Source organism: Mauremys mutica, chromosome 12, assembly GCF_020497125.1.
Source record: "Mauremys mutica isolate MM-2020 ecotype Southern chromosome 12, ASM2049712v1, whole genome shotgun sequence".
In the NCBI taxonomy this organism is placed as follows: domain Eukaryota; kingdom Metazoa; phylum Chordata; order Testudines; family Geoemydidae; genus Mauremys; species Mauremys mutica.
In genome coordinates this window covers 50919124-50936849 of record NC_059083.1, presented here as the reverse complement: position 1 = coordinate 50936849, position 17726 = coordinate 50919124, and the positions used below count along the sequence as shown (strand labels likewise).

The 17726-nt window shown below is 51.2% G+C and overlaps 1 protein-coding gene across 1 annotated transcript in view; it reads right to left on the bottom strand.

Moving 5' to 3' along the window:
- Nucleotides 1-7082, bottom strand: part of LOC123346340 (E3 ubiquitin-protein ligase TRIM39-like) — a 28839-nt gene extending 21757 nt beyond the window's left edge. The window contains exon 1 of the mRNA XM_044983672.1: nt 6648-7082. Coding sequence (XP_044839607.1) covers nt 6648-7067 — 420 coding nt within the window. The 5' untranslated portion in view covers nt 7068-7082. The remainder of the gene's footprint in view (nt 1-6647) is intronic.
- Nucleotides 7083-17726: the final 10644 nt, after the last annotated feature.

Here is a 17726-nt window from a genome sequence, read left to right as displayed (position 1 = left end):
GGGACTCCTGCTGAGAAATGTGATGTTAATTGGATTTTGGGATTTATTCTACAGGCTGCGCCCTGTGTTTTGGATAAAAATTTTAGCATGTATTGCCCCCCCCACTATTTGGATTGTAAATGATATTACCCCCCCCCCCCCATTACTAACCCCAGCATGTGGACCGGTTGGGTTGGGGGGTGAGGGCTCTCACATACCGAACCCCTGCCAGGTTCCTGGGGAGGATGATTGTGGAATTAATTACCCCAGCTTTCTAGAGTTTAATTGTTTGTTGTTTTTCAAGTTTGAGAAAACTCAGCCAAAAGGTTTGCTGAGTATTCTCAAGGGGGGAGTTGTAGGTTACTAGGCATAAATTTAGGTAATTTGGGAGGATGGCTTTGAATTTATGTGACCCTAAGTATTTTTATGTAAAGTGTTTTTGTTAGCCTTATTAGATTTTTGTAAATTTTGTGTTATGTGCTGATTAGTGGTAGTTGCAAGGCTGTTTGATATTTGCTGTAGCCTATATTAAAATAGATAGGTTGAAAGCAGATGTTGTATGCATGAGAATGTAGCCCCCACGGTGGGAAAGTACAGATAATTGTTCACAGAAGATACCAGAAGGGTAGGGGCTAGTTAAGAAGTACACCCTCCTAGCTAAATTGATAGTGGGATAAGTTGGTATTCATGAAAGGAACGGTTTAGCAAGAGGAAAAAAGGATCGGGCCCAGGCAGGCAGGCAATAGGCAGAGAACTTGGAAAGGAAAAAAGGATCGGGCCCAGGCGGGTAGGCAATAGACAGAGAATCTGGAGAGGAAAAAAGGATCGGGCCCAGGCGGCCAGGCTACAGACAAAAGCTTGGGAATTTCAAATATTCAGGGGGATACTTGGAATGGTGATTTAAGTTGAGAAAGGCTGTTGGAAGACAAGCTAGTAAATTTTAAGGAGAGTACAAAGTTAACTCCATGGTTGCTAGAGGGAATAGCAGTTGGATTTTGTAAAGATGCTAAGAGAAAAGTTTTTGGTGTTTTTGAAATTTTTGTAAATAAATTTAGGCTAAGAAATTAGTTTGTAATTGTTTGGCTATGAATAATTTTGTTGTATTAGCTGAAGAATGTATATAGTGCTATGTATTTGTAATTGTATTAGGCTTAAGGGCATATAAGTGGTGATGTTTTTTTTTAGTGTTAAAAAGTAGAAGTTAATAGTAAGAACCCTTAAGCTGTGTATAGCTTTGAATTTAGAAGTAAGCCAGGATGCAATTGTATTACTGTAAATGATTTAATTGATGATGTAATTTTCCTTTTTTGCCTGATAGTAATAAGGGTATTTGTATATTGTATGTAATGATTGCTTGCCCAGTAGGGGTAGTTTTGTTTTTGTTTTTTAGATATTTAAGAGAATTGATGTTAGCTGTATAGTATTTAATGTACCATGCATTTATTATGGAGTTTAAATTTATGTTTTATGTTTTATGTTTGTTTGTGGTGTTGTTAATATGTTTATGTGGTTTATGTTGTGTTTTTTCTGCTAGGACCCCCCCCCCCTCAGTGTCAGTTTGATCACCTGACACATGAGGGATGGATTTGGTAATAGAAATTTGTCACAGGTTGGTGTACACTAGAGAAGGGGGGAACCCTGCAGAATTTACACCATTTTTTTTGTTGTATTTTGATGTTTTATGTTTTGTTTTGTTTGATACTGCTGGTGTTATATGTTAAGAATTGCATGATTAAAGGTGAGCCCTAATAGATTAAGGAAACACTATTTGGTTTTGGTGCACTATTTAGCTTTGGCTCTGTTTTGTTTAACCGGTTACTGTTGTTTTTTCTGCTCTGTTCATTTGGGCGTTAGGAGTGTGAGCGGAACTGAACTTCTCATTCGTAATTCCTCAGGGTGGAAGCCATGTGTGCGATGAAGCTCTGAGGTTGTTTTGGGATTCTTCAGTCCCGCTCCCTGTAACGGATAATGTAATGGAAGTAGGAAAAATCTGGCTTAGACTGTAATTTTTTCTGCTCTCTGTGTAATTTTTTGTTCTGTTTAAGCGCAAGCAGACAAATGGGAATGCTGGTGCTTGTATTGCTAGATTAGCTCAAGGTTATGCTGCTGTTGTACCGGAGCGCTTGAGAAAGCGAGGGGAGGAATGTAGGAGGCTAGGGAACCACGGAAGATTTTGTTACGGTTTAGTTAGGCAGCTGGTGTTTAGATTTGCTTTTAGTTTTGCTGTGTAATAGATTGTAGTAATGTGATGCTATGAGCTGGGAATGTTTTGCTAATGCCTTCTCTCCCTTTTTCTTTTTTGATTTTGAGAAAAGGGGGGAGGTGTGGGGTTGTTTTGGTGAGAGTGTGGGAAGCTAGATATGCAGACTCAAGGACGGGCTAGTTCTCATCTGCTAGCAGGCAGCAAACAGGATAATAAATTAGAAGGTGGTACAAAATGGCAATTATCCAATGAAGTTACAGCTGTGCTTGTGTGTACCTTATTAACCAATTAGCAACTGCTTGATTGCCTGGCCTTAATTGTATATAAGAGCATGCTGGAGAGAAATAAATGACTCTGCTTTCAATCAAACTGACTGTTGAGCTTTGTCCACGCACGCCTGCGCTGCAACACTTACCTGCCTGTCTGCTCCTTGTTTCAGGATTCCCGCGAACATCTGATTTGTGGGAAGAAGGGGAGGGGGAGGAGAAGGGGGGTGGAGCATTCAGGGGAGGAGGGGGACGTGAGCTGGGGCCGGGGCGGAGTGCCAGAGCTTTTGTTAAATAAAGCCCTTATAGAACCGGTTGTCCTGGAACAACTGGTTCTAAAAGGCCTTCTAAATTTAACAACCGGTTCCTGCGAACCGGCTCCGGCTCACTACTGGCTGTAACTCTCCCTCTCCGCTCTCACAAGGTGAATGGAATTGTTAACAATGCTGATATTTAAAGGATCATCTCCAGGCACCTGAGCCCACCCCCCACTCAGGGACTGGGGCAGTTCACACCTGTCCGAGCTGCTGTGCCCAACTCTCTGCATCCCTATATGAGGGTCAGTTTTGAGGTTTTCTTCACAACCAGCTGGAGAGTCAGTTTAACACAAAGTGAAAGCTGAGATCCCGGAGAACAAGGCAGTCGCAGAGAAGTGCCAGTACTTCCCGACTGTTTCTGAGCCCCGTCAGTGAAAGTAGATGCCGGGACGTACCAGTGCTCCCTGCACCAGGCCCTACCAGTGCTCCCTGCACCAGGTCCGGCGTCCTTAACAGGGTTGGTGGCTCTGGCCCCCCGAAAGGGGCAGAAGGGCCAAGGGGGCTCCAATTCCCACCAATAGTGAGTGCAGGGAGGGGGGTGGTGCCATTGCTTTCCCCAATCCCTGCCCTCTCCCAAGCAACATGGCTGGGGCCGGGTCGCTCTGTTTCCCGCCGGCTGCAGTGAGTGCGGGGACGCCCGACCCCTGCTGTTGGCCAGCGCCAAGCTCCCTGCTAATCACTCAGGCTACTCTGGCCCCAGAGAAGCAGCCCCTTTTGCTCCCCCCTGTTGGCGGCCCTGCTGGTAGGGTCCAGCCGCGCTGTCAAGGCAGCACTTTAACCTCGCTAGTGCGGCCGTGCTGCTGGGACCTACCGGCAGGGCCGCCAACGAGGGAGCAAATGTCGGCTGTGTACGGGCTGGGCCGGCTGCTGGCTCTTCCCAGAGCACTTCTTCGGCCCGCACCGGCCCACTTTCACCTCTGCAAAGCACCCTGGTGGCCAGTTTTCACAGTGGGATCGCTACTAACCGTGCTGCTCTCTGTGTGGATGTAAGAGCTGCTAGTGTGAATGTGCTCTGCCTGCACAAGGAGCTAGTGTGCACATGCACCAGAGGCTTTAATTAAAGTGGCATCACTTTTGCCAACAAAACATTGTAGTGTAGACAAAGCCTAAGAGCTGACGATCACTAAGAGCAGGGTAGAACCTCAAGAGACTGAACGTATAGAGCTTATAGTAGAGAAGCAGGTAACAGCTGGTGGGGCAGCCGGTGGAGTGGACCAGTTGGGTATGTGGCAGGGTGGTGACTGACAGGTGATGCAGAGGAGCAAGCAAGGTGCCTTCTTCCTCCCCTCCACCAGGTGTACCTCCGAGTCTTCACTACACTGGGACCACCACTGTGAGTGGGGTGTGGTGAGGGACTTGTTAAAGGAAGCTTTGGTTGTAGAACTAAAAAACCTGAGGCAGAAGACACTGCCCATCACACACTGGAGTGGGTGTTTTGCTCACGGTTTTATGTTTATGAATCCTGCTTGCAGCATTTTCCTTAATCAATGCCTGGTGACTTCTCTCCTCTCATTTAAAGTTTCTTTTCTACAATAGACACCTACTCTGTGGGTGCTCCAGGTCTAACCCAACCAAGGGAAAAAAAGAGTGGGTGCTCAGCACCCACCAGTGGCCCTGCGATCAGCTCCTCCCCCTTTCTCCCAGTGCCCCCTGCCCACCGTGGGTCAGCTATACAACCATGTGCAGGAGGCATTGGGGGAAGAGGGCAGAGTGAGGGCAGAGCACGCTCGGGTGAGGGGTCAGAATAGGGCAGGAAGAGGTGGGGTGGGGGTGTGGTCTCGGGGGAAGGGATGGAGTGGGGGTGGGGCCTGTGCAGAGCAGGGCATGATCAGCCCTGGGGAAATGAGGAAGCCAGCACCTGTGTTTTCCACACTCAGGCTCTGTGCTTTAGAGAGAGGAAGTTTTGCCTCTCAGGCCTGGTCCACACTAGGACTTTAATTCGAATTTAGGAGCATTAATTCGAATTAACCGTGCACCTGTCCACACCAGGAAGCCATTTAATTTGACATAGAGGGCTCTTTAGTTCGACTTCTGTACTCCTCCCCGACGAGGGGAGTAGAGCTAAATTCGACATGGCCATGTCGAATTAGGCTAGGTGTGGATGCAAATCGACCTTAGTAGCTCCGGGAGCTATCCCACACTGCACCACTCTGTTGACACTCTGGACAGCAGTCCGAGCTTGGATGTTCTGATCAGGCACACAGGAAAAGCCCCGGGAAAATTTGAATTCCTTTTTCTGTCTGGCCAGTTTGAATCTCATTTCCTGGTTGGACATTGGGGCGAGCTCAGCAGCACCGGCAACGATGCAGAGCTCTCCAGCAGAGGAGTTCATGCAATCTCTGAATAGAAAGAGGGCCCCAGCATAGACTGACCGGGAAGTCTTGGATCTGATCGGTGTGTGGGGCGAGGAGTCTGTGCTTTCGGAGCTGCGCTCCAAAAAACGGAATGCAAAGACGCTCCGGAGCCTGCCACCACTGCGTGGGGGGGGGGGTATGTGACTTTGTAGCGGGGGAGGGCGGTTACAGATCTTATGCAGCGGTCCTTGTGCTGGACTGCAGAGTCACGCAGCAGAGGAATCTGTATCCGTCCTCCTCTGCCACAAGGTCACATAGCCTCCGCACACAGAATCCCAAAAAGGAGGGATGGCAGGCTCCGTTGAAACAAGCAGTCCGGCACTGCGGACCGCTCTAGGAGCAGGAGCCTGTCATTCCTCGAGTTTAGAGGCGGTCTTTACATCACCGCACACCCTACCCAGCACAGTCTGCGTCCCAGTTTCAACTCTTTAATGCAAAGTCATTAATAAAGAAACCTTTGTTAAGTAACAATGGAACATGTATTTTATTTTTACACGTGTGTTGGAAGGGGGGAAACGGGGTGAACGGGGTATGTAACTGCAGAGGATAGTCAACAGTAACTGGGTAAAGAAACAGGGGCAGGTTCAGCTTCTCTGTAAAGAAACTGAACAGTCACAGGTCACGCTGCTCGCTGGTAAAACGTCCCCTATGGTCCACCAGTGCTTGCAGCACCATTGAAAAGTAGCCCGATTTCTCAGCAGCTGACTGTGGAAGAGGTGGACGATAAGGTGCGAGGAGGTGAAAACGGCCATAACTGCAGCGGGCTCCATGCTCGCAGTGCTGTGGCGTCCGCGCTGTCACTGACCAGAAAAGTGCACGAACAGATTGCCCGCAGGCGCTTTCAGGGAGGGAGGGAGGGCGTGATTGATGGTTCAATGATGACAGTTACCCAAAACCACCCTCGACACATTTTTTCCCCCAGCAGGCATTGGGGACTCTACCCAGCATTCCAATGGGCAGCGGGGACTGCGGGAACTGTGGGATAGCTTCCCACAGTGCACCTCTTCCAAAGTCGATGCTTCCCCCATTAGTGTGGACTCACACAGTCGAATTAGTGTATTTAGCGTGGATACACAAATTCAACTTCATAAGGTCGATTCCACAAATTCGACTTAAGTTGATTCGAAATAATCTTGTAGTGTAGACACCCTCAGAGGCGCGCAGGGTGGGGTGTGGTTTGCCCAGGTCACTGGGTGGGGGCTCGAGCTGGTTCTGTGTTGTCATGCTGAAAAGGAACCCAGCCCTTCTTGCTGCCCACTCCACCTGGCAGACGGGTTGTAGGTGCACAAAGAGCATCAGCCCTGTTCTCTCTATCAGGCATTGAAACTTGCAGTGTTGGGGCAAAAAATGTCTGGATCTTTTCCCATTACCCACAACCCCCCGTGCTCACCCCCCTGAAAACCAGGCACCTTTCATTTAGGTGCCTAACCTTAGGCAGCCAGGTGTGAAAGACTGTCCTTGGATTGATGGGGGATAAACCTGGTGTCCTTAAGGGGTTTAATTAAGCAAAGTCAACAGCATTTCCTACCTTGTACTCCTGGGCAGCCTCTTCAATGGGAACCACAGTGTGAGACTTGTGGTCCCGGGATTTCTCACACACCAAGCAAATGGTTTCTCCATCCTCCTCACAGAAGAGTTTGAGACGTTCCTCGTGTCTCTCACATAGATCCTCCTTTTCCCCTTTTCCTTGTTTTAACCTCAGTTGTTTGAGTTTTTGTACGATGTTGCTCAGCTGGGTGTTGGGCCTGAACTCCCCTTTCTGGAATTGGGCTCTGCACTGGGGACAGGTCAGGGGTGTCCCCGCTCCCTTTTCCGCACAGTACTGGGCAATGCAGGCTCGGCAGAAGTTGTGCCCACATGCTATAGTCACCGGCTCCATCAGATACTCCAGGCAGATGGAGCAAATAGCTTCATCTTGAACTTCCCCTGCTGTAGCTGGAGAGGCCATCGCAGCTGGGTGGGTCTCTGTTCTCTCTGCCCTTTGCAGGCAGCCAGCAGCCCAACCAGCCACACCCGCAGGCAATCAGGAAGCAAAAGGGAAAAAATCAACGGCAAGCAGCCTTTTAAAGCTTCTTTTAGCAGATTGTGCAACCGGGAGCCAATCACACGCTCCGGCAGGACATTCTACACCCACCCCCTGCAAAAAAAAGGCAGAAGCCACAGCCCGGAAAAGCCCCCAAACAAGCAACTTAAAGAAACGAATAGGCAATTACGTACCGAAAGAAGCCTAAATAGACTTACTGGGAGCAGAGGGGATAAAAGTTACCACAGTGGGGTGAGCCATCTGCAGTGGTTGCCAAAATAAGACATGTGGCAGAGAGGCTGGTGTTCCTTGCTGGCCCATCTCAGCACCCCCTCCACAGAGCTGTGGTGTTAAAGCCCATTGCCCCATATGTCTTTGTTACATAAAATAATTCATTGTTACTTGATGTGGCTCTGACCTGCTGTTCCCAGGGCCTGACAGTTACTCTGGTTCCTAGAAGCCACTGTAAATGCAGCTTCACTCTATTTAGTTATTTATTTTTAACTCCATTTTAAAGCAGTGTTTTGGTTACTCCTATTTTCCTTAGCGCGCCTTGGTTAACACTGTGCGCATGGATGTCATTGCACTGCTCAGTGAACGGTTTTAATAATAAATAATCATAGAAAATAATAATTGATGCTACAGGTTGAACCTCCCTAATCTGGCAACACCCCTGGTCTGGCATAGTTGGTGACCCAGCGGGTGCTCCGGGGCTGGAACACTCAAGGGGGAAAAACTGACAGGCTGGGGCCAGGGGTGTTGTGGGACCAGGGAAGAGTGGAGCTGGCTGCATCCAGAGGAGCAGGGGGACAATGGCTGGGAGCAGTGAGACTGCTTGACTGGCCACAGCACCTGATTGGTTGGGACAGTCAGCAGAGCAGCTCTTAAGCCCAGCAGCAGGAGCACTTTAAAGGCTCCTCAAAGCATCAGGCACTGCTGGGATAGCACCTGCCTTGTTCTAGCCTTGCCCCTGATTTGCCTCATTCCAGCTAACCCACTTCTGACCCTTGACTCAGGTTCCTGATGTCAGCTCTGGCTCCAGTGTTGGCTCCTAGTTCTGGTTACTGACCCCTGTTCTGACCCCTAGGTATGATTGCCCATGTCCCGGTCACTGACACCGGGGTGTTTAATGCCTATTTTACTTCAGACTTCACTAAAAAGTTTAATTGTGACCAGATACTCAGCACAATTAATATTAGCAGCAAGGGGGGAGGAATGCCAGCCGAAATAGGGAGAGAACAGCTTAAAGAATATGTAAGTAAGTTAGATGTATTCAAGTTGGTGGGGTCTGATGAAATGACAACAAAAATAAACCCCGATCGCCGCCCCCTCCCAAGGTGCTGCCCCAAGGAAGTGCTTGGTAGGCTGGTGCCTGGAGCCGGCCCTGCATCCAATTCCTTCTCCTCACCACCCTGGATGCCCCACATCCACTGCCATCCCCTTCACTGACTTCACTCCTTGTCTTCCGCTCCCAGGCTCTGCCCTGCTCATCCCTGCTGCTCCCCCACTACCAGCCCCGCACCCGGGAACCAGCCCCTGCAGGTTAGTTTCACTCTCCTGAGCAGAGGAAGGAAGCAGCCTTTTCAACCTTTTTTTTTTTTTTTATTAAAGCAGATTGCACAACCAGGAGCCAATCACGTGGGAAATTAAAAAACAAACAAACAAAAACCAACAAAGCAGAAGCCACGGCCTGCGAAAAGCCCCCAAACAAGTTACTTAAAGAAATGAATAGGTGATTTAATTACATACACAAAGAAACCAAGGCTGCTCCCCTGTTTCTACATCCAAGGATCACATTAGGAACGGGAGTTCAGGTTCAGCTGTTTGTCCTCTATGACCTAAATCCTTTTCATAGTCACTGCTTTCCAGGCCACCCCTAGAGCACAGGGAACTGTGGCCACCAGTTTTCCTTCCTAGCTATAGGGCCTTGCTGTTGGCTGTATTAAAATGCATTTGTTTTACTAATCCCAGAGTACCAAACCATCCAAGCTGCTCTGTGCCACTGCCCTGTCACTAGCATTATTTACCACCACTCCCAGCCAGCTGTGTTAGCCACAGAATTTATCAGCAGTGATTTTATATTTACTTCCAGATCGTTAATTACAAAGTTGAATAGTGAGGGGGCTGCAGCCAATCCCTGTGACTCCTCGTTAACAGCTCTCCCATTGAATGATGATGCCCCATTGTCAGTTACAAGGTCAGAGGTTTAGGTTGGACATTAGGAAAAGCTTCCTAACTGTCAGGGTGGTTAAGCACTGGAATAAATTGCCTAGGGAGGTTGTGGAATCTCCATCACTGGAGATTTTTAAGAGCAGGTTAGATAAACACCTGTCAGGGATGGTCTAGATGGTGCTGGTCCTGCCATGAGTGCAGGGGGCATAGTTTGTTGTAACTGGGTCAGGGTAGTGTCACAAGCTGGTTACATCTGCCCTTCAGTGGGGACAGGGCCTTCCTCCCCCCAAAGCCATGGAGACACTGAACAGCTCCTGTCTGGGCATGTTATGTTAGAAGGAAATTGTGGGCTAAAGCCTGGTCTGATCCTGCTGCTGGGTGGCGAGAGCTGAGCAGTTGAGTGCAAATTGTGGACAGATAAGAACAGCCGCTCTGGAAAGGTGGAGGGCCGGCTCCAGGTTTTTTGCCGCCCCAAGCAGAAAAAAAAAAGCGGGAATGCCGCCCCTTGAGAAGTGCCACCCCAAGCACATGCTTGGAATGACGGGGGAGGGCACAAGGTGGAAGTTTCGCCTCGGGCGCGAAACATCCTTGCACCAGCCCTGGGCACCAGCCCCCACTGGCTTCTGTTCCTGGGCTGCCTCAGTTACTATTCTCACAAAGCAGGACATGGTGCCAGATCCACCCTGCTCCCTCCTGGCAGTGCCCCCCTGCCCAACAGCCAGTACCTGCACTGTGGTGAATGGGTCCTGTTGGCGCCGAGCTCCCCATCTCACTCACTGCTCCCAAGCTGGGGGCACAGGGACTGTCACCAAGTGTGAGCATCGCTGGTATCACACTGCAGGGGGAAACCAGCTGGCTCAGGGGGGCTGTGAGGGCAGCTGGGGCCTTTCACTCCCCACCAATCTCAGCCCAGACTCACAGTCTGGTTCCCAGTGGACAGGAGCTCACGCCATCACTCACATGAATGGCCATCACTCACCAGCCACTTCCGCAGGGAAGCCAAGACCTGAATGGGCCGCAGGGATGATTGCTCCCCAGGGAGAGGTTCCAGCAGGTGTCAGAGATGAGCCATGTTGGCAGGACAGTGAAGGGCTCACACGGCTGCTGTGACGTCCTCGTTCCATGGTTACCCAGAGCTCCAGCAGCCAATGGGCCCTTTACTTTTAGGGAGCTTCCATCACTCCTGGGGGAATATCGTCCTATATCCTGATCCACAGGCACATCTGTGTTTGCTGGGTGCGCAGAGCTCTCTGGGTGGAGACACTTTCACAGTGACTCAGGAATTGGTGCTGGGAGGCCCCACTGCCCAGGAGGCCGAGGGCTCTCGCTCCCCTGCCCTGGGGGTGAAGGGAGGGGCCCTGGGGCTGCTGTTCCCCGTTACAGGAAGGGGGTGAAGGGGATGTGGACACAGACAATGTCCCTTCTTGCCCTGTGAGGGGCAGACCTGGCTCCACCCTGGGCTTCAGAGCCTGAGCTCCAGCCTGAGCCTGAATGTCTACGTGGCTATTTTTAAGGCCAAAGAGGGAGCCCTGCAAGCCTGAATCTGTCCACCCAGTTCTGAGACTCGCTGCTGTGGGCTGTGTAGAAGGACCCAAAGTGTCTCCAGAGTCTAAGTGTGAAAGTTTCCAGCATGTCTGACCCAGGGCTGGTTAATTAGAGCGGGTGGGGGGCTGGCACAGTCGTTAGATGGAGACGTGAGCCCCTGGGGCTCTGAGATGGTCTCTGTGACTGTTATCCACTTTGAGAGATACCCAGGTGCAGCTGCAGAGGGTCTCTGCTTCTGGCAGAGTCCATGGGACAAATGGCTCTGGGCAGAGAATTCAGGCTGGAGCCGAGTCTCCATTTGCAGCCTGATTTGTGGAAGTGAGATCAGGGGCTGTGGGGCACAGATGGACAAGCTTCCTGGTTACCTAAAATGCGAACCTCAGCAATTATGACTCAGATCTCATCAGGAAGGATGCGGGTCAAGCTGCCCTTTCTGTGACACCCAAACCCCCTCCCCTCCTGACTTGGTCATGCTGCTGCATACCCAGTGCTGTAACAAGGGCTAGGCGAATGAGGCACTTGCCTCAGGTGCAAAAAGCCCAGGGGCACAGAAAGTGGTGGAGAAAAAAAAATCCGCTGGCAGGCAGAGATATCTATAACCAAGGTGATCTTCCCCGGCCCCACCTGCCACCCCCGAGTGTCCTCCACCCCACTTCCCGGACCTGAAGCAGAGCAGCTCCATGCTGCCTCCCTGCCACTACTGCTGCCGCAGGGTCCTAGTGCCCCCCAAGTCACTGCCAGGGCAGACTGACTCTGAGCCTGCCCTTCCCCCTCAGACCCTTTCATTTTCCAATGGGACCCTCCAGCAGCACAGCCCCCCACCCCGCCCGCAGTCACTGATCCTGCCCCATGCTGGGCAAGGAGGCAGCCCCAGTGAGGCTGGATCTGCGAGGGGCCCTAGAAGCACATGCAGTGACAGTGGTGGGGGTGAGTGTGCTGCTGGGGGGGCAGGAAAGGGGGGCTCCTCCCCCAGAACTCGCTGCTGCCAGCAGGGAAAGGGCTGGGGGGAGTCCTCCTCTCTGGCCCCTGTCCCAGAGCAGCCTGCCTGCACCCCAAACTCATCCCCAGCCCTGCCCCACCCCAGAGCCCACACCCCCAGTCAGAGCTTTCACCCCCCACCACACCCTCAACCCTCTGCCCAAGCCCTGAGCCCCTCCAGCACCCCAATCACCTCATCCCCAGCCCCAGACAGAGCCCTCACCCTGAGCCCCCCATACTCCAAACCCCTCATCTGCAGCCACAACCCACAGCCCTCACCCCTGCACCCCATCCCTCTGCACCCCTCTCATCCCCAAACTCCCTCCCAGAACCTGCACCCCAATCCCCTGCCCGAGCCTAGCGCCTGCACCCCAGACCTCCTCCCTCACCCAAACTCCCTCCCAGAGCCTTGGGCGGGTCGGGGGGGCAGAGTTTGGGTGGGGGCGGGTTCTGGGCACCACCAAAATTTCTACAAACCTGCCACTCCTGATCCTGCCCTGCAGACCTGAACTCCCAGCATTCTCAAGACACTTGATAATCCCTAGTCGCCACTGCTGATATCCAGCACCTCCCACCTCTCTTAACCTGTGAGTCCCTCTCTGATTTGGAACTGGACTGGAATCAAAGACCATCTTGGAAGCAACATTACCAGCCCAAGCAGTCAAAAATAATGAGTTGACCCCCCAAAATCACAGGCTCTACCGCCAGGGCCGGCTCCAGAGCCCAGCGGGGCAAGCACCCGCCTGGGGCGGCCCTTTCCCGGGGGGGCGGCAGGCTGGGCCGGTGGACCTGCCGCAGTCATGCCTGCGGGAGGTCCACCGGAGCCCCGGGAGCAGCGGACCTGCCGCAGGCATGACTGCGGAGGGGACGCTCGGCCGTCGGCTCCAGTGGACCTCCCGCCGGCATGACTGCGGACGGTTCGCTGGTCCTGCGGCTCGGCTGGACCTCCCGCAGGCATGCCTGCGGCAGCTCAACCGGAGCCGCCGGACCAGCGAACCGCCCGCAGCTGCGGGAGGTCCAGCCGAGCCGCGCGACCAGTGGACCCTCTGCAGTCATGCCCGCGGGAGGTCCGCTGCTCCCGCGGCTCGGGGGCGCCTCCCGGGCATGACTGCTTGGGGCGGCCAAAAACCCAGAGCCGCCCCTGTCTACCGCCACCACTTCATTCATTCTTTGGCGGCAATATGGCGGCAGGCCCTTCCCTCTGAAAGGGACTGAGGGATCCGTCGCTGAATTGCCGCCGAAGAGCCAGCCCTGGGGGAGGGCGCAACTTTATATTCTTGCCTCGGGCGCAAAAATACCTAGTTACGGCTCTGGCATACGCCCACTTACAGCCTGCTGGCTTGGGTACTTTTAGCAATAAGCAGTCATGGTTCGGCACTTTACTGGTTTGCCGAGATCTCCCCGTATACTGCTGGGGGCTGGTTTGGGAATAGTGATTAGGGACAAGGAGCCAGGAACCAAGAATAGGACCAATTTCGTAGCTTGCAGCTCCAAGCCCGTTTAGTCAATACCAGACACTCTCTTTAGATTGTCTAGGGTCACACTGTGCTCACAGTGGCTGCTTGGCTTTTGCCTCTGCCTCTCTGTTCTTGTCTGTTCGCTGGTCCGCTGCATTTTGCATATTTTCACACACACACTCTCCTACCCAAAATACTGCTCAGCAAAGCCCTTCTGTTCAAAACCCCTGGGTGGGTTCACATACCTCCTTTGTCTTAGATAGGGGCTGGTGATAAATTTATCCTTACAGTTATGTTAACTGAAGGATGAATTCACATCCATCAATCTCAGAGTTTTTAACTTGACCCATATCAAGGTTTCACCCAGTTCATAATGATACTAACCAGACTGTTTTTCCTGTACCAACTCTCTCAATAAACTTTGAAAAGTTGCACAACTGAACAGAATCATTATTTGAATCTACCCTGTAAGGGAAAGGAGGGGAGGTAGAGGCTGTGACTGCTCCAGGAGGTCGCCATTTTGAGCTCACAGATGGAGGCTGGGGGATGGACAGATGCTCAAAGGGAAAAGACAATTAGTAGCTGGGGATGTGCCCACCATGGCCTGGGCATGTTAACAGTCAGTGGTTGGGTCTTCAGTCTGAGTTAGAAGCCAATTGCCTGGGCATCCAACTGCCAGTTTGAAAACTTGTTCAGGGGGCTGAACGAAGGGGGAGAGTGTACGGGGAGAGAGGAAGGTGGGAGCTGGAAATTCGGAAAGGCTCCTAGCTCACATCCACCAGAAATGGCTGAGGCCACGGGGCACCCAGAACAGCAGTGAGCCCAGCAGTACAACATAACAATAGTATATTGTAAAGAGGGATCCTTACAAGCCAAGCTCCCCTCAGTCAGATCTCCCTTCTGTGTCCTGGGCTGGGTTTGGGGCTGGGAATCAGGGCAGCTTCCTACAAGGCCACGCTCAGAGGCCTGAGTCCCGAAGAGATCCTGGCATTCCAGGGAGATCTCCTCAAGGCCCTCTCCGTGTTCCTCCTCCAGTGACTCTTGCTGCTCGGCTTTGGGGCTCCACTGTCTGTATGGTGGCATCATTGCATCCACATGAACAATAGTCTGCAAACTACCTTAATTCACATACAATTTAGGGCACTTTTAAAGTGGAATCCTGAATTCACAAGTGGGGAGTCAGTGCGCTTTATGGGTTTGTGTCATGTGCTCACAGGTATTTTCAATCTGCATTAACTTGAGTTAGTCTGGATTAATCCCCTCCCCCCATAGAAATAAGCCCCTAGATTCCAAGGGCAGGGGCTGGGGGTTCAGCTCTGCGCTGTGTGACTGAGCCCTCGCAGTGGCAGGGTGATGCTGGAAGGCAGCAAAGGCAGTGAGAGCTGCTTCTTGGGCACAGCGCTGCAGTGTTGGGCTTGGGATTTCTGTAGGCGCCTGTGCACTGGACATCCTCGCTGCTTTTCAGGGGAACAAGACTTACTCTGTGTTTCTGTAAATAACCAGATGACACTGAAGATAACCCTGACTTCATGTCTGCAATTGCTCATCCAAACGGATCCCGGCTCCCCCAGCCAAGCCCCAAATTTCAACTGCTGCTCAGCCAAAGAGGCATCGAGAGCTGTCAGAAATCATGTGATGTCAGCAGGCATTTAGCAAATCACCTTGTATATTCGTTATGTGTGATGTGATTGGTCACTTAAGTCACCTGGGTTGAAAGCACCACCAGACTGGGATGAGAGGGTTTGTGTGTGGACAGAAGGGGGGTTAGAGCAATGCCTGACCTAGAGCCCGAGTTAACTGTGCCATGAAGACAGAGCCCGTTAGACACAGACACTAACTTTTGTTTTCCCACTGGATGCCCTGACCCTGCTCCATCCCAAGGCCCTGTCCCCGCGGGGCATTTTCCCTCAGGCCTCGCCCTCACTTCACCTCTTCCTGCCCCTACTCTGCCCCCTCCCGTACCTGCAACTTGCTCCTCTGCACCCCCTCCCTGAGCCTTCCCGCCCACCCGCCAACCTCTCACTCCTCTCTGCCCCCTCCCCGAGAGCCTCCCACCAGCCGCTTGCTGATCAGCGGCCAGCCCCAGGGATAACCAAATAGAGCTTGGGGAACAGCTGATTGGTGGCCAGCCCCGGGACCCTGCAGAACAGCTGATTAGTGGCCAGCACCAAACAGCTGTGGCTGGTGGGTGTTGAACACTCCCTATTTTTTTCCATGGGTGCTTGGGCCCCAGAGCAGTGCCTCTGCTGTTAGTGTAGAATGCAGCCCCCAGATTAGGTACAGCAAGTTCCTGTCGGCCAGTCCCAATACAAGATGAGGAAATAAAACCTCTTTATCAACTACCAGAAAGCCCAAAGCAAAGAGTTGGCTCCTGAGTGTTTCAGGTCACTCAGAGGCATTTACATTGCAGACCACGAATCACAAAGCTGCATGTCTCTTCAGATCCCTGCTTAAAGCAACCTGAATGTAAACAACAAGCCATTGTCAATCTCTGACTCAGCCCAGGGAACAGGTCTGAGTAGTTTGTGAAGAATTGTACAGAGGTGAGGAGAAGTTCATACAAATAAATGTTTCTGCTGAGACTCCACAGCTCCAAAGTGCTTCACTAGTAAATATTTTGTATGATTGCCACATCTGGAGCAGTCAATCGATTAACAACAGAGAAATTTTGTTTTTAAAAACTTTCTCTATACATGGATACCCTCATAGACCTCAAGTACACAGAGAGAAAACAGACCCAAATAAAACAGAGACCGTTACTGTCAAGGTTCCTTCCCCACTCTGGACTTTAGAGTACAGATATGAAGACCTGTATGTGAATCCCTAAACTGAATTACCAGCTTAGATTTGGTTTTGCTGCCACCACCCCCAAATACTAACTCCCTTCCCTGGATAGTCTTGAGAGACTTCTTCACCAAGTTCCTGGTGAACACCTATCCAACCCCTTGGATCTTAACACAAGGAGAATTTAACCATCCCCGCTACTTTCCCTCACCAATTCCTGGTGAGTCCAGATCCAATCCCCTTGGATCTTAAAACAAGGAAAAATCAATTAGGTTCTTAAAAAGAAGGCTTTTAATTAAAGAAAGAAAAGTAAAAATCATCTCTGTAAAATCAGGATGGAAAATAACTTTACAGGGTAATCAGATTTGTAGAGCCCAGAGGAACCCCTGCTAGCCTTAGGTTCAATGTTACAGCAAACAGAGGTAAAATCCTCTCCGCAAAAAGGAATGTTTACAAGTTGAGAAAACAAAGATAAAACTAACATGCCTTGCCTGGCTCTAACGTACAAGTTTGAAATATGACAGACTTGTTCAGAAAGATTTGGAGAGCATGGATTGATGTCCGGTCCCTCTTAGTCCCAAGAGCGAACAACCCCAAAACAAAGAGCACAAACAAAAAACTTCCCCCCACCAAGATTTGAAAGTAGCTTGTCCCCTTATTGGTCCTTTGGGTCAGGTGTAAGCCAGGTTACCTGAGCTTCTTAACCCTTTACAGGTAAAAGGATTTTGGTGTCTCTGGCCAGGAGGGATTTTATAGTATTGTACACAGGAGGGTTGTTTCCTTCACTTTATAGTTATGACAGTTACACACAGGTGTGTCCTGTTTTCAAAGCTCAAGGAAGCCATTCCAAAGGTCACTCCCCACCCACTATATCTACATGTCCTGCCTTGGTTACCACAATTCTTTGGTAACCCACCAAACAGTTTCACATTCCAAACTCGCAGGGATGTTCTGCAGAAAGGCAGCAAGGAATGTGCTGCAAGAAGAAGGAGGTGGGTCCATACTGTTAGCACAATGGGCATTTTTGACAGTGCTGCCTCCCATAGGCAGCCCATTCTGGGCTCCTATGACTTAGGGTAGCTCCCCTGGCTACCTTACATTACACTGGAGGATGTTTTATCCCTTCCCTCCCCCCAGAGCAGCCTGGAATGCCAAAGGTGCAGAAGTGGTGTCAAGCGACCTTTGCCATCTCCCCCAGAGCTGTGAGTTCTGTGCTGCATGTCCCAGAGGCCCGGCACAGTATCACACCCTGTGTTTCTAGACCTTGTGGTTGCAGAGATAACCCTGAAAAGGAACTGAGTGTAAGTGATGCAGTGATGCCCACCTGAATCTGCAGACAGCCTGAAACCATAGCGCTAAGAAATGGGAACTTCTCCATTCCTCTCAGCTCAGGGGACTCGTGATGCCATGGAATTCTGCATGTCTGCCACAATTCACAGGTTGCCCCAAGTTTTATCTTCTGTGTCCCTGCCCTGCTGCAGACAGGAGTGGGGGGAGCCACCCCCTCACCTAAACAGCCAACACCCCAGTCAGAGAAGGAATCTTCCCTCCCTCTTTCAAACATGCGATAGTCCAACCAACACTGAGCAAACCCACCCTGGATGCTTCAGTTTTCACCATTATTGCCAGCATCGTATCTATTCCTGAG